This window comes from Alosa sapidissima, chromosome 16 (genome assembly GCF_018492685.1).
Source record: "Alosa sapidissima isolate fAloSap1 chromosome 16, fAloSap1.pri, whole genome shotgun sequence".
Classification (NCBI taxonomy): Eukaryota; Metazoa; Chordata; class Actinopteri; order Clupeiformes; family Clupeidae; genus Alosa; species Alosa sapidissima.
In genome coordinates this window covers 18,101,677-18,121,262 of record NC_055972.1, presented here as the reverse complement: position 1 = coordinate 18,121,262, position 19,586 = coordinate 18,101,677, and the positions used below count along the sequence as shown (strand labels likewise).

At 44.8% G+C, this 19,586-nt stretch overlaps 1 protein-coding gene across 1 annotated transcript in view; it reads left to right on the top strand.

The window, feature by feature from the left end:
- Positions 1-19,586, top strand: part of LOC121685278 (neurexin-1a-like) — a 278,292-nt gene that overhangs the window by 106,381 nt on the left and 152,325 nt on the right. Inside the window, 2 exon segments of the mRNA XM_042065720.1 lie at positions 9,172-9,375; positions 12,459-12,485. Coding sequence (XP_041921654.1) covers positions 9,172-9,375; positions 12,459-12,485 — 231 coding nt within the window.

Sequence of the window (19,586 nt, the reverse complement as noted above, 5' to 3'; positions counted from 1 at the left end):
ATAGAAGTCTCATGAGTAATGTGGCCGCCCAATAAATATGAGTGTGTTTCAAAGTTGAGAATAAAAAAAAAGCTGTCCTCACGGTGAGCCCACTTGTTTGATGTTGCTGTGAGGTACTGCGCTTGATCTATATTATGTTTGATGCAGTTCACAAAGCTCCACTGTTCACAAAGGTTATAATTTCAACATTTTTTTATATTCCTCACTTCTGCAGCTGGACATGGCAGTCAGACATCATAATAGCGTCAGAGGCTTCTCATCAAAGTCATCGCTTTGCTCTCTCATCTCTTGCAACTTCTCATCCTCCGCTCTGCTACTTTAATCACCTTCCAGTCGCGTGTTTTTGAAGTTATATCAGCTCCAAATAAGCCAAACGGTTCAATATTTAAACTGCACTGCAATAGTTATCACTCTCTTGATTTAGAAAAAAAAAAAGATGGATAAAGGTGGGCCTGGATAAAGTGAACTGAAAGAAAGAGATTAAATGGAATGACTGCTTTTTGTATTAATGCAAGCTTACTTTAGTTTTGATATGAAAACCTCTATCACTTGGCAAATGTTGGCCTAAAAGAGAAACTTTGGGTTAGAAGAGGAAAAAGACTTGTTTGTTTTTTATCCTAAATATGTTCAATCAGGCGCCCAATGTTTTGGAAAGATGAAATTGATGGTATGTGTGTGTCTGTCTGTATGTTTGCCTGCATCTGTGTTTGGGTGTGTGTGTTTATGTGTGTTTGTGTATTTGTGTGTGTATGTTTGTTTAGTATTTCTGTGTGTATGTTTGTTTGTTTGTTTGTGTGTGCGTGTGTGTGTGTGTGTGTATGTGTGTGTGTGTTATGTCACTAAGAGAGTAATTAGTCAGTGCTTTTTTTCCCACTTGGCTGATTTCCGCCTGAGAGGAGTCTCCTCGCCAAGCGGGCCTGGGTGCCGGGTGGCAGATGCTGCTGTTTATTGTAATTGTGTTTCCTTTGCCGTCTCAGTTGGCCTCAGCCGAGCAGGCGTGTGCTTCGCTCTGCTCTTCCATTCTCTCTCTCCTTCTCCCTCTCCCTCTCCCTCTACTCAATCTCTCCATCTCTCTCCATTTCTTTCTCCATCTCTCTCTTTCTCTCTACTCTTCTTTCTCTCCCAGTCCTATTCCTCCCTTTTGTTTCTACTCTCCTTGCTTGTGTGTGGAATGTGAGTATGTGAGGACACAGTATCTTAGACACAGAGCAGAGACCGGCACGGCCACTAGTGCACCCAATCTGCAGCCGTACCCTTAATGGCCGGCGTGGTCAAGGAATGACCCCACGGCTTCTGTGATTAGAACTTAGGCCGATTAGACCGCTGAAAGGCTAAGTCTGTTTTTGCTGTGACATCTTCGCCGTGGTCATTTCCCTCGCTTTGAAAAGTCCGCTTTGTATTGGATGTGTGACAGCAAGATATGGCTCTGCACTGCTGCTCTGGAAATGTCTCACAAAGGTTCCTCGTTTTTATCCCCCAGAGATAAGTCATTGTCATTTTCTCACCAGTGTTTGGATAGCAAGGTACTGAAGTGGACAGAAAGGAAGGGCTTTTATACTATGAATGTGTCTCCTAAGCTTTCATTTCTTTATCCTGATATTGGGAATCTAATAGATAGATAGATAGATAGATAGATAGATAGATAGAGATAGATATATATATAGATAGATAGATAGATAGATAGATAGATAGATAGATAGATAGATAGAGAGAGAGAAATGGATAGATGGATAGAGAGAGACAAATGGATAGATGGTTGGATGGATGGATGGATGGATGGATGGATGGATGGATGGATTGATTGATGGATGGATTAAAGGATTAATTGCAGGCAGTAATGTCAACTGAGCTTCCCCATACTGTCTAGCTATGTAACCCTGGTCTCCTGTAAAGGCTGTGTGTGGGAGGACCCCCCAACTGAGCGGAGCTGAACATAACTTAATTACCCATCTGACATGTTCATCACATGACTACAGTACACTAGGCAATAAAGAGAAGTCCATATTTATCTCAAGCTCTCAAGGCTTACAGAGTTCCTCAGTGTGATAAACACTGCTGCACACTCATGCTGAGATTGCAGTGAAATGCTTGTTGAAATGTGGGAGTGTGAAGGCGTTAAAGAACTGTTTTCTGTTTGAGCCATGCAAAAGTATTGTTAAGGTCTCTTAAGTATCTCTCATATGGCCGGTGTGGCTGTATCTCTCTCTCTCTCTCTCTCTCTCTCTCTCTCTCTCTCTCTCTCTCTCTCTCTCTCTCTCTCTCTCTCTTTCTCTCTCTTGCTCTCTCTGCCTTTCTCTTGTAGAATGATAAGGTTCTTTCTATTGCTATCGTATGTTTGTATGTTTGAATGTTGTTTTGGTTAGCCAATGGTACATGTCTGTAAACATGCATCTGTGTGTGTGTGTGTGTGTGTGTGTGTGTGTGTGTGTGTGTGTGTGTGTACACACGTGCAAACATGCATAGCATCATCAGTGGAGAGGAGCACCGCACCCTTCAACCCAAAAACACTCACACACACACACACTCACACACACACACACACACACACACACACACACACACACACACACACACACACACACACACACACACACACACACACACACATACACACAAATGGGGCCACAGTGTCCCGTATCTGTGCTGGCGAGTGGCCAGCTGTTTTGATGTGTCCAGATTGCTTCTTTGCTGGTAGGATGGAGCGGGCACCAGCAGGCTGAGAAGCTGTCAGAAGGATTAGTCCTCCCCTCACTTATCCACGCTTGGTGTACCACCCTGTGGCTAAAAGCAGCCACTGCATATGGCAGAGGGGAAGTCAGAGGAGGAGACGCTGAAATAGGGAGAGAGGGAGAGAGAGGGGGGGGGTGGAAGAGAGAGGGCTGTAATGCATCCCCGTTTGGTATAATTGCGGGAGATTTTAATTAAGCAGACACAGCAGATTTGTCATTTTCTGCCTTCCACCACGCCATGTTTCCCCCCGTCGGTAATTAGCCCGAATGGGAGCGCTCTCAGGGAGAGGCCAAGGTGCGGCCCCAGATGTCGGCTGAGGTGCGGGGTAGGGGTGAGGCTCTTGTCTGCGTTAATGGGATATGACGTCTGCGCTTTTCCACTTGCACAGCGACAGCTTTCAGCCTCACAGCGCTCGAGTCAAACAGCATTTCTTGCTTTTCGGGATTCTCTTTCTTAATCAGTCTTCTTTGTGCCCATGTCTCTCTCTCTCTCTTTCTTTCTTTCTCTATCTCTTTCTTTGTTTCTCTCTCTCTGTCTCCCTCTCTCCCTTTTGAAAACTTTGCACAAGCTTCTCACCCTTCTGATTCTATGTTTACTTAAAACAGCTCAGCAGAGCGTGCATTGCACTGTCTATTCCCACATTTCTTGAGATTTTTTAATTTTCCTTTTGAGCAGTATTTGAAGCTGACATATTGATGCCCTTTAATGTATTAGCGTAGGTGAGAGTAAGTTTGCTTGTATCTTATCTAAGTCTATTTTCATAGGTGAGGCTTGGCAGTGTGTGTGATATGTCAATCCAAGGGATAGCCTACTGCCTGAAGCCTGAAATGAAGGCTCACACAATACAATACTTCCTCAGAATACCAATGGTGCCTAGCAGTCTCCAGATACTTCCTCAACTGACAGGTTATATATATACATCGGCCAGTCAGTATGCCTTTTTTTTTCCTGGACTCTTTCCCCACCTCTTCTTTAGATTGTGAATATATATTGCATTGGAAGATACACAAGCCACACTGAATAATACATGACGCCTCAGAGCTTAATGGTAATATTGAACACCGAGCCTCTGCGAGTCTCCCCCCGTAGCGGCGGTAATTCGGCGGGATGTGAGTTAGATTGGGCCTGCCACCGCGGGGTGCTGCCATCCCCCTGACAAGTGGGAAGATGGCTTTACATTTAGCACCCAGCTCCGTCGCGATGGAGACAGATCTGCAGTCAACACCCCACCACACACACACACACACCCGCAAATAGCCTCAACCGTCATTTTATTCCACTTGTTTGTTCACTGATACAACACATTGGTGTTTGTCTTCTTTTGTGAAAGGGAAAAAAATGACACTAAAGACAGTGCTGTCCCCTGTGTTCTTACAAGATGGGGTGGAAAAAAGTGATTTCCTGTCTTTTCAGCCTTTTTCGACAGGCGCCACTTAGTTTGGAAGCAAAAGGGAGGGGAGCTCTCGCAGTGGCTATTCCATGTTGAGGTTTACAAGATATTTAGTGTGCTTTTCTCATTTAACTGGAGCCTGGCACACAATTGGATTTTTGACAAGTGCTCACTTCAAATTAGACGATGATTCACTTGAATGTCAATTTCTATATGTTTCCATTTTTATGGGATGTTCCATATTTACTGTTTTTTTGACAGGTGGAAGTAAAAAAGTGACGACAACCACATTAAGCATTCAGGATGTGATTGCCTCTCAGATGAAACAACAGGGCAATGCATTCTCATTGTGAATGCACATTACAAGACAAGAAAGAATCCCGAGCATCATAATTTGTGTGTGTGTGCAAGTGTGGAGTGTGTGTGTGTGTGTGTGTATTTGTCTCTGTGTGTGCGTGTGTGTGTGTGTCCAGACTTTGAAAAGTTTGAGGACAATCGGATTCTAAGAATATTATTAGGCGAGGACCAGTCACTCCATTAGTAAAACACTTGACAAAAACAAACACACACATACAGTACATGCATACACACACACATACTGCACATACTAACCAGAGTGTGTGATGTACCAACACAAATACTTTTAGTCATGCCAATAAAGCTATTTTGAATTGAATTGAATTTTGAGAGAGAGAGAGAGAGAAAGATAATGTCTGTGTGTGCATTTGCTCTGTACAGTAGGCGTTGTTCTGTATGCTTTGGTTGGTATCCACTGATGTGTGAGGGGTTAAAGGAGTTTGATGAGCTGTAAGAGATGTGTCGAGCACAGCGCTGTTCTGCTCTAATTCAGTTCATTTCATTCAACTCTTTCTTAGAAACCCTTCTGTTAACACGCAAAAGAAGATCCCTTTGCTTACATATGGACTGAAGTATAGTGACACAAGGTTGCGTTTACAATGTGCAGAAAATAGAACTCTGTGGTGAGATCCAGTAACCTGCCATGAAAGAACTATTGAATATGCCAGTTTAACATATTAACATCTCACTGTGAATCATTTTGATTGTTATTTTCATTTATGTGTGAAATCAGTGAGTTTTTTCACAATGTTGCACCTTGGAGTGTTTATTTAGTGCTTATGAACTGTTCAGGAACTGCGTTATCTTTCAGTTTGTTTCCAAAGTTTTGCTTTCTGTATAGATTTTCTTTCTGTCTGTCCTTCAGTCTTTCTACCATTAGCTGTTTTTTCCACCGCTGTCATGCTTCTTTTGATGTTTGGTTGTTTCATATTTAAAGTCATTTAAATTCTGTTTAGCAATTCTAATGATTCAAGGGGCACATCTGTTTCAAATTGCTTTTGGTAGATGAATCAATTTTCATTTAATGTTATGCATCTGTTTAACTAAACAAGAGAAAAAAAACTAAACTGGGAAAAAAACCCAGTATGTTTACGTCATTCTCCACACCACACATTCTGCAGTTCATCTTGCTCTCTCTCTCTCTCTCTCTCTCTCTCTCTCTCTCTCTCTCTCTCTCTCTGTCTCCCTCTTTCTCAGGACTCCCTCCTCCCTCCCCAATTTGCAAATCTGCTTCTTAATTGTCTGTCACCATGGTGACCATTCACATCTCCGGGTGTGAGTCATCATTGTCGGGCCAGTGACGCCATACCACACCAGACAGCACAGCCGTCTTGTGCCCATGCCCATGCCCACACCCGTGCCTCTGCCCACACCCGTGCCCATGCCTCAAAGTCTCAGCGTTTGGCTGGCGTCACAGACTGTGGAGCTCTCATCATGGTGCCTCTGTGGCCTCACCCTTAATCTCTCTGCTGGCTGTCTCTATTCTCCCTCTTTCTCTCTCCCTCCATCTCTCTCTCTCACTCCATCCTTCTCTCTCTTTCTTTCTCCCTGCCTCTCTCTCCCTCTCTCCAAATGAAGCACGGTCTGTCTGATATGGGGCGCGTGCCGGCTCAAACACAGACCTCAGTCAGCATCTTTTTTCTGCCCGTTCAATTACTGGCGGGCCAAGTCCTAGCCACCATCCAGCTATTACTAATCTTCAGCCACCCGTGTTTGTGTGTGTGTGTGTGTGTCTGTGTCTGTATCTGTATCTGTGTGTGTGCGTGCACACGTGAGAGAGACAGAGAGAGAGAGAGAGAGAAAAAGAGAGAGAGAGAAATGTGTGAGAGTCAGTATCCAGTGACAATTAAGCATTGTGGCTGTTGAGAGTGATTTGCCTTCCACTTTGAGCAGAAGTCGTTGAGACGAAGGGGAGACTTCCATCTGTGGGCTCCCCGCTGCTCAGTCCGGTGCAGCAGCTCCAGGCTCGAGGTGTCTTTTGTGCTGAACAAATGAGCCTTTTGTACTGACACCTTCCCTGCTGTGTGCTGAAGTGAGCTATGCTGTTTGCTTTTTTGGGTTATTATTTATGTGTAAACAAACTTTTTGGGATGTTGTGTCTGTTTACCCATGGCCTGTTTGCTTTGGCTTTTCGGTGACGGTCTCCAAACGAGCTCCTTCATCAGGCGCTACGGGTCTGAGCCGGCAGGTGCAAGCTCGTTTATCACCTGAGGCATGGCCGGACCAAGAGAGAGAGAAAGTGAGGAAGAGAATGCGAGGGAGAGAGAGAGATAGAAGGACAGAGAAAGAGAAGAGAGAAGTAAGAGAGGGAGAGAGAGAGAGAAAGCGAGGGATGTGGCGAGAGGAAGTGGCCTCTAGGGGAAGGATGGAGTGCCTGTTCTTTTGTTCTCTCTTCCTCTGCTGTCTCCCTGTCTCTCGCTCAGTCTCATTTGCCCGTCCCTGAGACGAGCCTGTGGTGATGGTGCCCATGTCTGAGCCCCGGCTCCCAATCACCTCAACATGTTCTCTCGCTCTCTCTCTCTCTCGCTCTCTCTCTCTCTACCTCCCTCCCTCCCTCTCTCTCTCTCTCTCTCTCTCTCTCTCTCTGTCTCTCTCTCTCCCCCTCTCTCTCTCCAGTGCTCCACTGGCAGGGAGGCTATTACCCCTGCCGCTCCATGCTCGTCTGCCTCATTCGAGGGTCTCACAACGTGCTGCTGCATGCACATTTCTCTCTGATTGTCCCTTCTGCGGACGTCACAGGTGAACGGCTTATATTTCACAAGAGCCCATTCCGTGAAGAGCCCCAAAGATCTCGAGATCTCGGTCTCGACTCGCCATATTCCATATCGATGTCAGCAGCAGGGCTCTGTGCAGGGCTCTGTGTCATATTAACCATGGCCATATTGAAATTATTTTATTATTTTACCGTTGCTGTACAGTTTTGAGACAGGGCAAGGTGTATTGATTGGCCAGCGGTGTCTGGCTCTCAGACTGAATACTGCATGCGTATGACACATGAACTGCCCTCGTTTATTCACCAACCTTATTCATGACTGAGCAAGAGGATCCTTTCCACTGTGGCTTTTCAACAGGGCGGGGCTTTCATCTTCATGTGTCAGAGGATTGGGAGGTGAAGACACTGCTCTAACTTTCAGCGTTAACTGTATGCGTGTGTGTGTCTGTGTGCATGTATTTGTGTGTGTGTGTCTGTGTGTGTGTGTGTGCGTGTGCGTGTGCGTGTGTGTGTGTGTGTGTGTGTGTGTGTGTGTGTGTGTGTGTGTGTGTTTGTGCGTGCATGTGTGTATGTGTTTGTGTGTGTGTCTTTGTGTCTATCTGTGTGTGTGGGTGTGTGTGGGTGTGTGTGTGTGTGTGTGTCTTTGTGTCTATCTGTGTGTGTGTGTGTGTGTGTGCATTTTTGTGTGTGTGTGTGTGTGTGTGTGTGTCTTTGTGTCTATCTGTGTGTGTGTGTGTGTGTGTGCATTTTTGTGTGTGTGTGTGTGTGTGTGTGTGTGTGTGTGTGTGTGTGTGTGTATGTGTCTTTGTGTCTGTGTGTGTGTGCTTGTGTATTTGTCAGAACAGAGTTGATGAAATACGCACACTAAAAAAAAAAAAAAAAAGAAACCATTCTCTTGTTTGGAATAAAAAAGCCAGACTGCCTATTTTAGCCCTACCTGGCTTTGTCAGAGCACATCAAATGAAACAATGGGGAATAATGAACTGTCTCCTCCTCCCGACTCTGAGAGAGAAACTGCAGTTCACCCCTCTTCCAGCTCCAATTATTAGCACACTTTCAGCTTTCTTCTCCCACGCTGCACTTCTCCACCACGGCTTAGTGTTGACAATGTAGCCCACGTTCACACAGGACCCAAAGGACCAGGGCAGAGAACAGAAGAGGATTGTGGGAATGTGGGTGGCTGACAGCTCAAGGGTACGGCATAAATATGCCACAGTGTCTCAGAGGCTGGGGGGGGGGGGGGGGGGGGGGGGCTCTGACTCAGTGTGGAGGGACTTCATGCCCAAACACCTGTGTTTCCACCTCATCCTCGTCATGGTTCTTGTATAAATTAAATGAAATGTGAATGTGCACATCAATCTTTTTTTATTTCTTTATGAGTCAGTGTTGCTTACATCATGATCGAAACATTGCTGTTGCTGGCTGTACAGTAGGACTCACCAGCACACAGGAAGTACTGTGAGGAGTTCATGAATAAATTGTGGTAGAACAGAGGCCAAATGCTGAGGAGAAATGGTGGATATGTTGCATTTGGTGAACGAAACGCACACACACACACACACCCACACACACACACACACACACACACACACACACACACACACACACACACACACACACACACACACACACACACACACACACACAACCACCATCTCTGTTCCCCTGCTGGCAGTGGTTGCCAATGCAGATGGATGGCCGGGATCTTCCCACGATTTGCCGTTTTATCACCATTTAAATAAGCGTCATCTGTCATGGACGGAGAAACGGTCAATGAAATATTTATGAAAGGCTTTATGCAACCCCGAGTGAATGGAATGGAATATAATTATATGAAAAAGTAATATTAAGACTCTAGTGTGCGTAAGTGAGATTTCCCCCTGCCTTTTCTCACATCTCTCTCTCTCTCTCTCTCTCTCTCTCTCTCTCTCTCTCTCTCTCTCTCTCTCTCTCTCTCTCTCTCTCTCTGACCCCTCCACAGAGGCCACCGTCTTGAGCTACGACGGCAGCAAGTTCATGAAGATCCAGTTGCCGGTGGTGATGCACACGGAGGCGGAGGACGTGTCACTGCGCTTCCGCTCCCAGAGGGCTTATGGGATACTGATGGCCACCACCTCGCGTGACTCCGGCGACACCCTCCGGCTGGAGCTCAACACGGGCCGCATCCGACTCACCGTCAACCTAGGTACCGCGCCGGTGAACCACCAGCCAACTTGTGTACAAACACTGACACACACGCTCAGTCTCACTTGCGCTATCAATTCCTGAGGTGCAGGTAACACACACACACACACACACACACACACACACACACACACACACACACACACACACACACACACACACATGGTTAGCCTGAAGCCAACACCAGAGCATCCATTTGTCACAATATACACAAGCACACATGTACAGACTACTAGAAATATAGTTAACCTTATGCATGAGGTATCTGACCTCCACTTAGTTTGGTTAGAAAATTTTTTAATCACCGCATAAAGTATTTTGAGGGCACACAAATTCCTCATATAAAGTAAAACCCAAATCGAAAATGTAATATAAAGTTAAACACCAATGCAAGGCACCTCAAGTTGAACACTGGAAACAGTTTGCTCTATACAAACACCACTGCACCTCGAGTTCAGCCCACACCCACCACTCCAGCTCTGACTCTGTTTGCACTGACTAGAGGGGGATGGTGTAGTCGAGCCCTTCAATGCCCTGAAGTCTGCGACTCTTCGCTCACTGCCAAACGAGCACGCCGCTGCCCTTACCCCACGGGGAATGCTCTCGCTCTCTCTCTCTCTCTCTCTCTCTGCCTCGTTCGGCGCTCCACGACCTCCACGGCCCCAACCTACGCAGGTTTTCCACTACTTCCTGAAGTTTTGCTTTTTTTGCCCCTCCCCTCCCCCCTCTCAGCACAGGGAGCCTGGCTCTCCCCAGCCATGCATCACAGTGCTGTAGCCACTTCTCCTGAAGACACCCACCCTCCCTTCAACTCCTCAGTTTGAGCAGCTCCTGTTGACTTGCGCACAGACCCAAGTTTGCTGCTCCACCCCTGTTCCAGACAGTGTTCCCGCTGTCCCTGTCCTCCTGGTATCTGCCCAAATGGGTCAGACGCTAGTCCCTAAAGAGCACAGCACTTACTGTGAAGCAGCCCCCGACTGCTCGTGTACTATGCACAAGGCCCCCGACAATTAAAGTTAGCCATGGATGGAGAGAGGAAAGAAATAGGAGCAACGCGCCGCTATAAATATTTATCAGGGTATGAAATGCATTTCTACATCCTTTCAGCTATGCCTGTGATTTTGTTCAGATTAATAGAGGTAAGGAGGTAAGGAAGAAAGTGTGTGTGTGTGTGTGTGTGTGTGTGTGTGTGTGTGTGTGTGTGTGTGTGTGTGTGTGTGTGCGTGTGCGTGTGCGTGTGCGTGTGTGTGTCTGTGTGTGTCTGTGTGTGTCTGTGTGTGTGTGCACTTACGCAGTGTTATATAGTGTTTCCTGACTAGTATACCAAAGTATCCTCTCCTCTCTCCTTTTTAATTTGGTTTGAAGATAAAGCAAGTCCTCAAAATAAACGTATTAAACAGTGTGTTCAAAAACTGGGGTTAGACTTGGATTCTGTCTACAGTGAACTGCTGGCACACTCTCATATGCCAGTCAAGATGCCAGATAACCAAGGTAACAGTAGATGTCTGCTGGCGATAAGCTCAAATTCTCGATTCAATTTTATTTTTAGAGGAACCATTTTTTCCTCAATCTAGTTATTATTCCATCTCTTCGTATTCACCCCTCTTTTGATGCCCCTGTTTCTCTTCCCACCAATCCCCCGAAGCAGAGCATTCCCAGGAAGGGCCGGTCACGGTGGTCTTTGGCTGTTTGCGACCACTTTTCTGCTGTGGTTGACGGCACACGGCAGGTGGGCCACATGGGAAAGGATGCTGGGTTGAGCCATTGTTCCAAAGCTTCACAGCACCAGTCGGTTCACACACACACACACACACACACACACACACACACACAAACCCAGGACAGCATATGCTTGTCCTTTGATTTGTTTTGTTTTTTTCATTGCTCAAGGGGCAACATGCACACCCTTATCAATGATTCAAGTATGTTTTATGGTTGCATCAGCTGAAGGCTAATGTGGAATATAAAAGTTACTATCCAATCTTGCAATACTTATCGAAGCAGTAGTGCCACCAAAATCAGCCTTCATCTACACTCAGGGTGTCATTGCAAAAATACATATTGGTTTCATTTCACTGATAAAGCAATAATACACAAAAATTGTTTGATGAAATATAATGGCCTCTGTTTATGACAAAACAACAATTACAGTATAATGGTTCAACATGTGGTGCTGTGACAAGCGTTCCACCAAATATGCCATGCATGCTGTGAGAGGACACTGTCTCCCACTGTGAGAGTAATTTAGTCAATACTTTCAAATTTTGTAAAATGTGAAATCCTCTCTCACAAGCACTAAGGCATGGCGTATTTGAGTGAGTTCTTAAGAGTTACCAGTCTGACAAACCCAGTATGCCTGCCAAGTGGCCCAGCTTGTCCAAGTCCAAGCCTTCATGCTCTCTCAGTCCACATGCCACTCGCCCAGATTACTCAGAACAAATCAGAGACTCTCACTCACTAATAGAAAAGCGTATGTGTTGGGGGGTATTGCAATTCATGTTTGTGATTTTGAGCATAACAATGTATTGCTTTGTTTGATAATAAAAACAGTGAATTAAAAAAAAAAAGGAAAAGCGTATGTGAAATGCTAATTATTATCACAGTTATTATATGCTAGAGTAGCTAAGCCAAGACTAAGCTATAAATACAATTTTTATAATTAATCTTCCCCCATGATGGAAATTAAAGTTACCTACTCAGTCTACCCACCATGGAGTCCTATTGCTTCATAATACAGTCCGGCCCAGGTATCTTACATCTCACTCAGACAGCCCTCTAATCCCACAGATCAGTAACACCACACACACCATAGCATCCACTGTACCACAGCCCAGGTGTTAGCAGCACAGCCTGGCTCTTCGTAGAGTGTCTGGGGCGTTATCTCTGCCCCTGGTCCCCAGAGCGGCTGCCTTGCCGGGGGAAGTGGAGGCTGAAGGAGACGGGGAGCATGGAGGGGAGCATGAAGGCAGGGAGGTGGGGGTCGTGTGCTGGTCCCCAGAGGGGTGGGCTGTGTGCTGTTATGGATGTCTGCAGCTGTAACCTTGAAGGCTGAATTTTACATCTCATCTATTCTTCCCCATCTAGACTGTGACAGGATTAACTGTACCACCAGTAAGTGAATGTTCACATTTTTCTTCTTCTCTGTCTTCTCTCTGTCTTTTTTATCTCTCTCTCTCTCTCTCTCTCTCTCTCTACTCTCTCTTCTCTCTATTGTTGTTGAAATGTTCACTGAAATGAAGGTTGATTCTCTTCAAATGACATGTGATGTTGATTATGTTTTAAGTTTTTGTTTCTGTTCATTTATTCATTCGTTCATTTTTTTTTTCCTTTACTGATGAGGTTTTTGGTGAGGTTCTCACTCTCCGAATCGCATCATTCATAATGATGTACATGTACATAGGATGTGAAATAGCACTAGTTCAGTTTGCAATTTCTGTGGTGAAAACCTCTTTAGGGATTATTGCAAAAATCAGTGAGTTGATTCAAGCTCAGTTTTGTCACCACAAACGGTCAGTTGCCCCTCTTAGGTTGAGGTGTCCCATCACACTCCAGCAGTATACCGTAGACATACTTTCTGTCAATGTCAGTCGAGTGTGTGGATTTAAAGGCCTATCAGCCCTTAGCTGTGTGTTTTTATTTGAGTTCAGAGACTTTCTCCACTCAAGCTGCCCCGAGTGGACCGTGGACCAACCCTGTATCTAGGTCGTCCGCGCTCAGGTTAATGACCAGTCCTGATGTTAGCCCTAACTGATGATCCGTCACGCCCCGGAGTTTATAATTAACAAACCTTGACGTCCCCTGAAATCAAACAGAATGATGTCAAAGGCACGCTACAGAAACAGAGGTGTTATAGCCACGCACAATTTGCCCCCCCCCCCCCCCCCCCCCCCCGCCTGACTCCTCCGCCGCGCCCCTCTCCTCCTCCCCTGCTTCAGTCCTCGGCGCCGCCGCCGCCGCGCGGAAATTGATGAGGCTTTTCGAGACGGAGAAATACGGAGTGTGATTTTATTATTCCCATTAACCTGTCTGCTCGAGCAGCAACGGCCGTGGATAGAAGGGAGGAGAACAGGAGAGAAGAGAGAAGAAGAGGAGAGCAGAGAAATGATGAGCAGAAGAGAGGTGGGGAGAAAGGAGAGAAAAGGGGATGGTGGTGGTGGTGGTGGTGGTGGTGGTGGTGGTGGTGGTGGACGGGGTGGGGACGGAGCCAGACAAACAAGCAGCAGGACGGCAGAGAGGGGGTTTGGCATGGGAGGGAAACCACTAGAGAGGGGTGTAGAGAGGAGGGTAAAAACAGGGTGAAAGAATACAGAAGGGAATGAGAAAAGAGGAGAGGTGGTGAAAAGAAGAGAAGGAAGAGGGAGATGCCAGGTAAGCAGAGGAGGTCAATTCAAATCAGAGACGACTTGTGTGACAGATAGGAGTTTGGGATAGGGGTCTCTGGGAAGGAGAGGTCTGTGTGTGTGTGTGTGTATGTGTGTGTGTGTGTGTGTGTGTGTGTGTGTGTGTGTGGCTGTGAAGCTGTTCCACTGGGTTGCACAACGGTATTTGGGAACAAAAGCTCTCTCCTCGCTATCCATGATTTATTATACAGATGAATAAGTGATGGCTGCTCAGAGGTCACTCATGATTCACTCTGTTTTTCAATGAATGACGCACCAATTAGAGCTGCAAACATGCATGCCTCTCTGTTCAATTTTCTGCATAATTTACCCTTTTTCACTTGTTTTGTTGCTCATTACTTTTTTCTCTGTGCTTTCTTTCTTTCTTTCTTTCTTTCTTTCTTTCTTTCTTTTTTCTTTCTTTCTTTCTTTCTTTCTTTCTTTCTTTCTTTCTTTCACGCTTAGCCACCATTGCTGTGAATTCTAAGTTGTCATTTAGTTGACGTCAGACTTAACAACCGGATTAGTTCAACCAGATGCTGTATAGAGTGTGCACTGTGAAATCAAAGTGCATTTGGGAAAGGTGTCGTTTCTCAAGGAAAGAGCTGAACGCAATTTGAAGAATGTTCATGTACAGTAAATTGATCCTTTGAACACCTCATTATATGAATAACTTGTATGCATTTTCCACGGTCTGTTTATCAATTCACATCAACTCACATTATCCCATTTGCAAAAGGCACAGGGGACACTTGTGGACAGATGGCTTGAGATAAAAATGTACAAACACACACACACACACACACACACACACACACACACACACACACACACACCCATTTGGACTGATACACAGGACTGATTTTGTGGTGAAATGGTAGACCTGAGCACCTGTTGCCCAACAGTATTTTGAATAGTAAACATGAGGTGTTCACCGCGGTCCTGTCTTGTGAAACAATGCTATTTTTAAAATGTGATATGCACTTGAGCTTTGCATCAAATTTGCACCACAGATTCTTTTTTATTGTGAATATTCACAAGAGAATACAGGAAGAATGGAGAAGAGAGAAAGACTGTTTCTCCTCTGGGGATATGCTGTATCCTTTCATCTTCTTCATGAACATTATTCTGTCACCTGGCTCCAAAATGACACCACAGGATTTATGGACTGATAGTCCATCATTTAGCCCATTGCAAATTCTCAGCCCGTTGCAAATTCTCTGATTCAATCTTAAACATTGAGCTACTCTAGCTTGCAACACTTTTTTATGACAACCGTAAGGAAAAGGAAAATGGTGTCTTAACCCTTAAAGGTGTAGGCTTTTGAACGTTCTAAGTTCCGCAACAATTGAAGGTTCTAAAATTCTATGTTGAATTCAATGAACCCAGATATTCTTTAGAATGTTCATTTATCAACATTCCCGTCACACCGGTGTGACGGTACTCCTTTAAGGGTTAATTCCTTGAGAAATATGCTTTATGAAGCTAGTTGATCACTTAAAAACAAAAATGTTGGCCTCCGTGTTTTGCAGACCCTAATTAATTTACTTTGTCAGGCTGTGCAATCCTGGTCAGCTGGGCAGGGGAGAAATCACTGCACTGACTTAAAGAGCACATCACTGTCAATTAGGGCCCTGGGATCCCTGGGGCGTCCCCTGTGCTGCCTGAAGAAAACACTGCCACTTCGACTTAAACACTGTTAACAAGCAGAGTGACAACGTTTCTAAAAATATATATACTGTGGATGGATGGCTGCTTGTATTCTATTTCTCTCTCTCCCACTGTGTGTGTGTGTCTGTGTGCATGTATTTATTTATTGTGGCTGTGACGTCCTGCTGTTCAAGGGCTTGACACTCTTAAAGATTCCTCTTCATATATTAATATGTCTAACACCCAGCACTCACAAGGGCAGACACTCACAATGACACTTACATATAAACACAGGCACACAAACAGATATTTGAAAAGCAATTGTTTATGCAGCATGTTTAAAACAGAAGGAAAAACAAGACCCGAGGCATCAAGGCTTGTATATCTTGTACAGACTTGTAAGGCTTGTGCATCTAAACCCTTACAACAGGTCTGGTCAAACTGTTTATTCATATCTGACTGTACTAGAGACATTCATCAATGGCAGTATCCCAGGACAGCCCCACTGGGTCTCTTCCATCCAGCACCACCGTTTGTAATCACTCCACATTTTGCATCAAATTGTCTGACGTGAACATTCCGTTCATTCAAAGTGAGAGAACAGCTATTTCATAATGTCACACTTGATATGTTGTTGTTATTAATTGAGAAAGTGGAGTAGGATGAATGTTCAGATTGGCATGTAATATGAGGACAGGTCACACAAATGATTGAGCACATACAGTATAGCCTCTTTCACCGAACTTGGCTGTTGTCACATTTTCCGTTGCTTGTCAGCAGTACATGCTAAGATTATTTATTGTAACTGACCGAACAAAAATCTAAATAAACAACAGAAAACACAATTTGATGTCTTTAAACTTCACTTGATAGTTGTAAGTGGAACTGTTGTGCTGTATAAAAGCAAAAAGGTAAAGGATATACTCATGGCTATGGTTACCTGCGGCGAAACTACAGCCATTTATCCTTGTACACATTGCTCTCACACATAGCCACTCGAGCATTACTCTCACACATACTGTAGCCACGACTAGATTAGTAATTGTAAAGTAATGTGGAATATGCATATGGTATTTAGATATATTAGTTAATGCTACTGGCAAAAGGTAAACAACTCTTTTATTTATTTTTGTATTTTTTAATAAAAAAAAAATAAATAAATAAATAAAAAAATAAAAAAAAAAAAAAATATATATATATATATATATATATATATATATAAAGCACAGGCTTGCATTTCCAACCAGTCTTATGCATCTTTGGCCACAGCACTGGATGAGTATTTCATCTGCTAGTAGTTTCACTCATCGCTCTCGGGTGAGTCAGAGTGCGATGGCAATGCTCACATAGTGACCTAGCAAGGCGCCCATTATGACCTCATATGGTCACCTAGCAAGTGGCCATTATTACTTCATAATCACATCTCATCTTGCTCGGTTGAAGATGAAGATACTCTGCTGTGCTTCTGCTGGGTCTGGCAATAAGCAAGTCACTATGAAAGAAGCGGGGAGAAATCAATCACAACATATAGTTCTACCAGCCCTGGAAGTGGACGACCTGAAGTAATTATTTGGCAGAACACTTCCAGCCAAACCAAGGCCTTATCTCTAGTAGAAAAGAATGAATTTCAAAAGACTCCTAACCATAATGGCTTCCTTTTTTTACTTTAGTTCTCTAGCAGACAGTTTGGAGGCCAGAATCCCAAATGGAGTTCACATGGCCTCTTATGTAGGAGGAGTCTATTTTATTATCTAGGTGGCCTTTTTTTTCAAATCCCCGGGCACATATTTGGTCCTTAAGCAGCCCACTTGTTTATTGCTTACCAAGCAAATGCGAGCCTCTGAGATTGTGCGTATCCCGGCGACTCAGGGATTTGCATACGTATTGCATTTGCTCTTGGAAATGACAGAGGCGAGAGGCGAAAGTAAATAGCTGCGGATGCACTTCACTGGAGTGAACTTGGCCCTCTATGAACTCAATGTGAGACGTTGAAGGCCCCGCCTGACACACTGCCAGAAGAAGCTGACAGCTTTTGTCCTGGGTTTATTTATTTTGTCATCGTTTTGCAATACTTTTGACACACATAAACAACAACAAGAGCAAGAACGACGAAAAAATATGCTAGAGAGGCTGATGTGTGTCTTTTGCCGTCGTGTTCTACTGTCTCTGCACTCTTTTTTTTGGTTGCTTTTTTTTTTTTTTTTTTTCTTTTTGGGCTGTTCCTCTCTCCAGCTTTGATTCTCTTTTTTGTAATACCTCTCCCTATCACACCTGCCTCTCGCATCCCTTTCTTATGCCGGTTCTCTCTTTTTGCGTTTCTTCCTGTCTTTCTTCTCCTCTGTTCTTGTCTTACCATCACTCTTCCTATCTCTTCTCAGAGGATTCCATTCCTTTTCTCACTCTCTCTCTCTCCCTCCGTCTCTCCCATGTGTGGAGGTGCTATTTGTTTTTCTGCCAGATGGGAGGAGATCATTTGCACGTCGGTGTGCATCAGGAGTCATTGATTCAGTGTTTCGTGTGGCCTTGATCTCTGCTCTCTGCCACTCTGATGTGATGTGGCATGTTTCTGTGGCACTGCCACTGCCTACGACACAATCATGGCAGTTCAGTGGCTACACTCATGTTGAGTTGATATCACCGACAGAAGATATCATGAGGCTTGACATGTGTCTCCGTAATATTTAGCAAATTAGTCAAGCCAAGAATTGCAGTATATTAACAGAAATATAAATACATGTATTAATCAAGTAGACATACAAAGCTGGGAAAGTGCAATGGTAATTATGGGATGGCACGGCTGGTGTAGGGCTGGTACAAACCTGCTAGCACTCCAGTACTGTGACAGTTGTAAGTACAAAGTGCACCCACAGTGACAAACTCCCACAGTGAGAGAGAGAGAGAGAGAGAGAGAGTGCAAGAGAATACATGAGAAAGAAAACAAAGCAAGATCTTGACACCCTTATCCTCCTTGTGTTACAATGGAGACAAAGTTGCTGTCCTGAGTGGTGTTTAGCAGTGACTGCTCCCCGTGCGGGCGTCTCTCTCTCCCCCTCCCATGTGGGGGGTGTCCCCTCGGGGTAGCTGTAAATGGCTTTTCATGTCAGGTTCACGGCCCCAGGGCCCTGTTTCGTTCCTGTCTCATTTTCTGCGCTGCTGCGCTCTGATGGAGGGGCCAGACTCCCCACTCTCTCCAGGACACACACACGCTCACACACACACACTGTGACATCACCGCTGCCCAATCCACAGACATTCACGCCCACACACACACACACACACACACACACACACACACACACACACACACGCACAAATACACAGCAGTCATTACAGTTTTAGCTATTAATTATTAACTATTCAAAGGCTGTATCTGTAAAAATAGTCTGAAAGGTCTGTAGTGTCATACATGATTGATGGTTAACGTCGACAGTATGGCTGAGAAATACTGACATTAAAAGCCAGTCATAGGAGTGCTCGTGTGGTTGTGTTGAAGAGCCTTTGACTGTGAAAGACCTCCTTCACCAGAGACCACTAGTAAAAGCGTGAGAAAGGAAAATCTACTGTATGAAGCCTTTTGCTGTTATTTTTGTTGTTGCTGTCGTTTGTGTCAACTACGAGCAGGCAAACAAGACGGACAGGAAAACATTGACTGAAACCTCCCCCACCCCATCCGCCCAAAAAAATAAAATCACAATCCGTATTTGCTCTCCTCTGCCAGTTACGTGACAGGGACTCATCACCCAACAACTGATGCCTTGCGGTTCGTCTCAAGGAGCCAGTATGCGGCCATGCAGAAGACGAGCCCCCCCTCCCTGGTTTTCAGTCGTGGCGGGAATCGTCATTACTGTTTCAAATATCATTTACAATTCATATGTCTGACAATGAGGAAACACAATGCTTTGCAATTCCCGTGCTATGAATAAGCAATTTGGAGCAATCTATGCAGGCTGCACAATGATGCTTTCAAAGCCCTTCCTAGTCATGATCCCTGAAAGTCATAGTGGAGATCTGCTGCCATCTAGTGGTACACTGAAGACAGTTGACATATTTTAGTATTAGAAGCTCATGATAATCATGTAGTGGGGCTGACTGTTTTTGACATTTACTTCATATATTGTAATAGGGTGTCACTTGTCTGGTGCTGTTATGGTAAGTCTTGGTAAGGTATTGGTCCAGTGCCTAA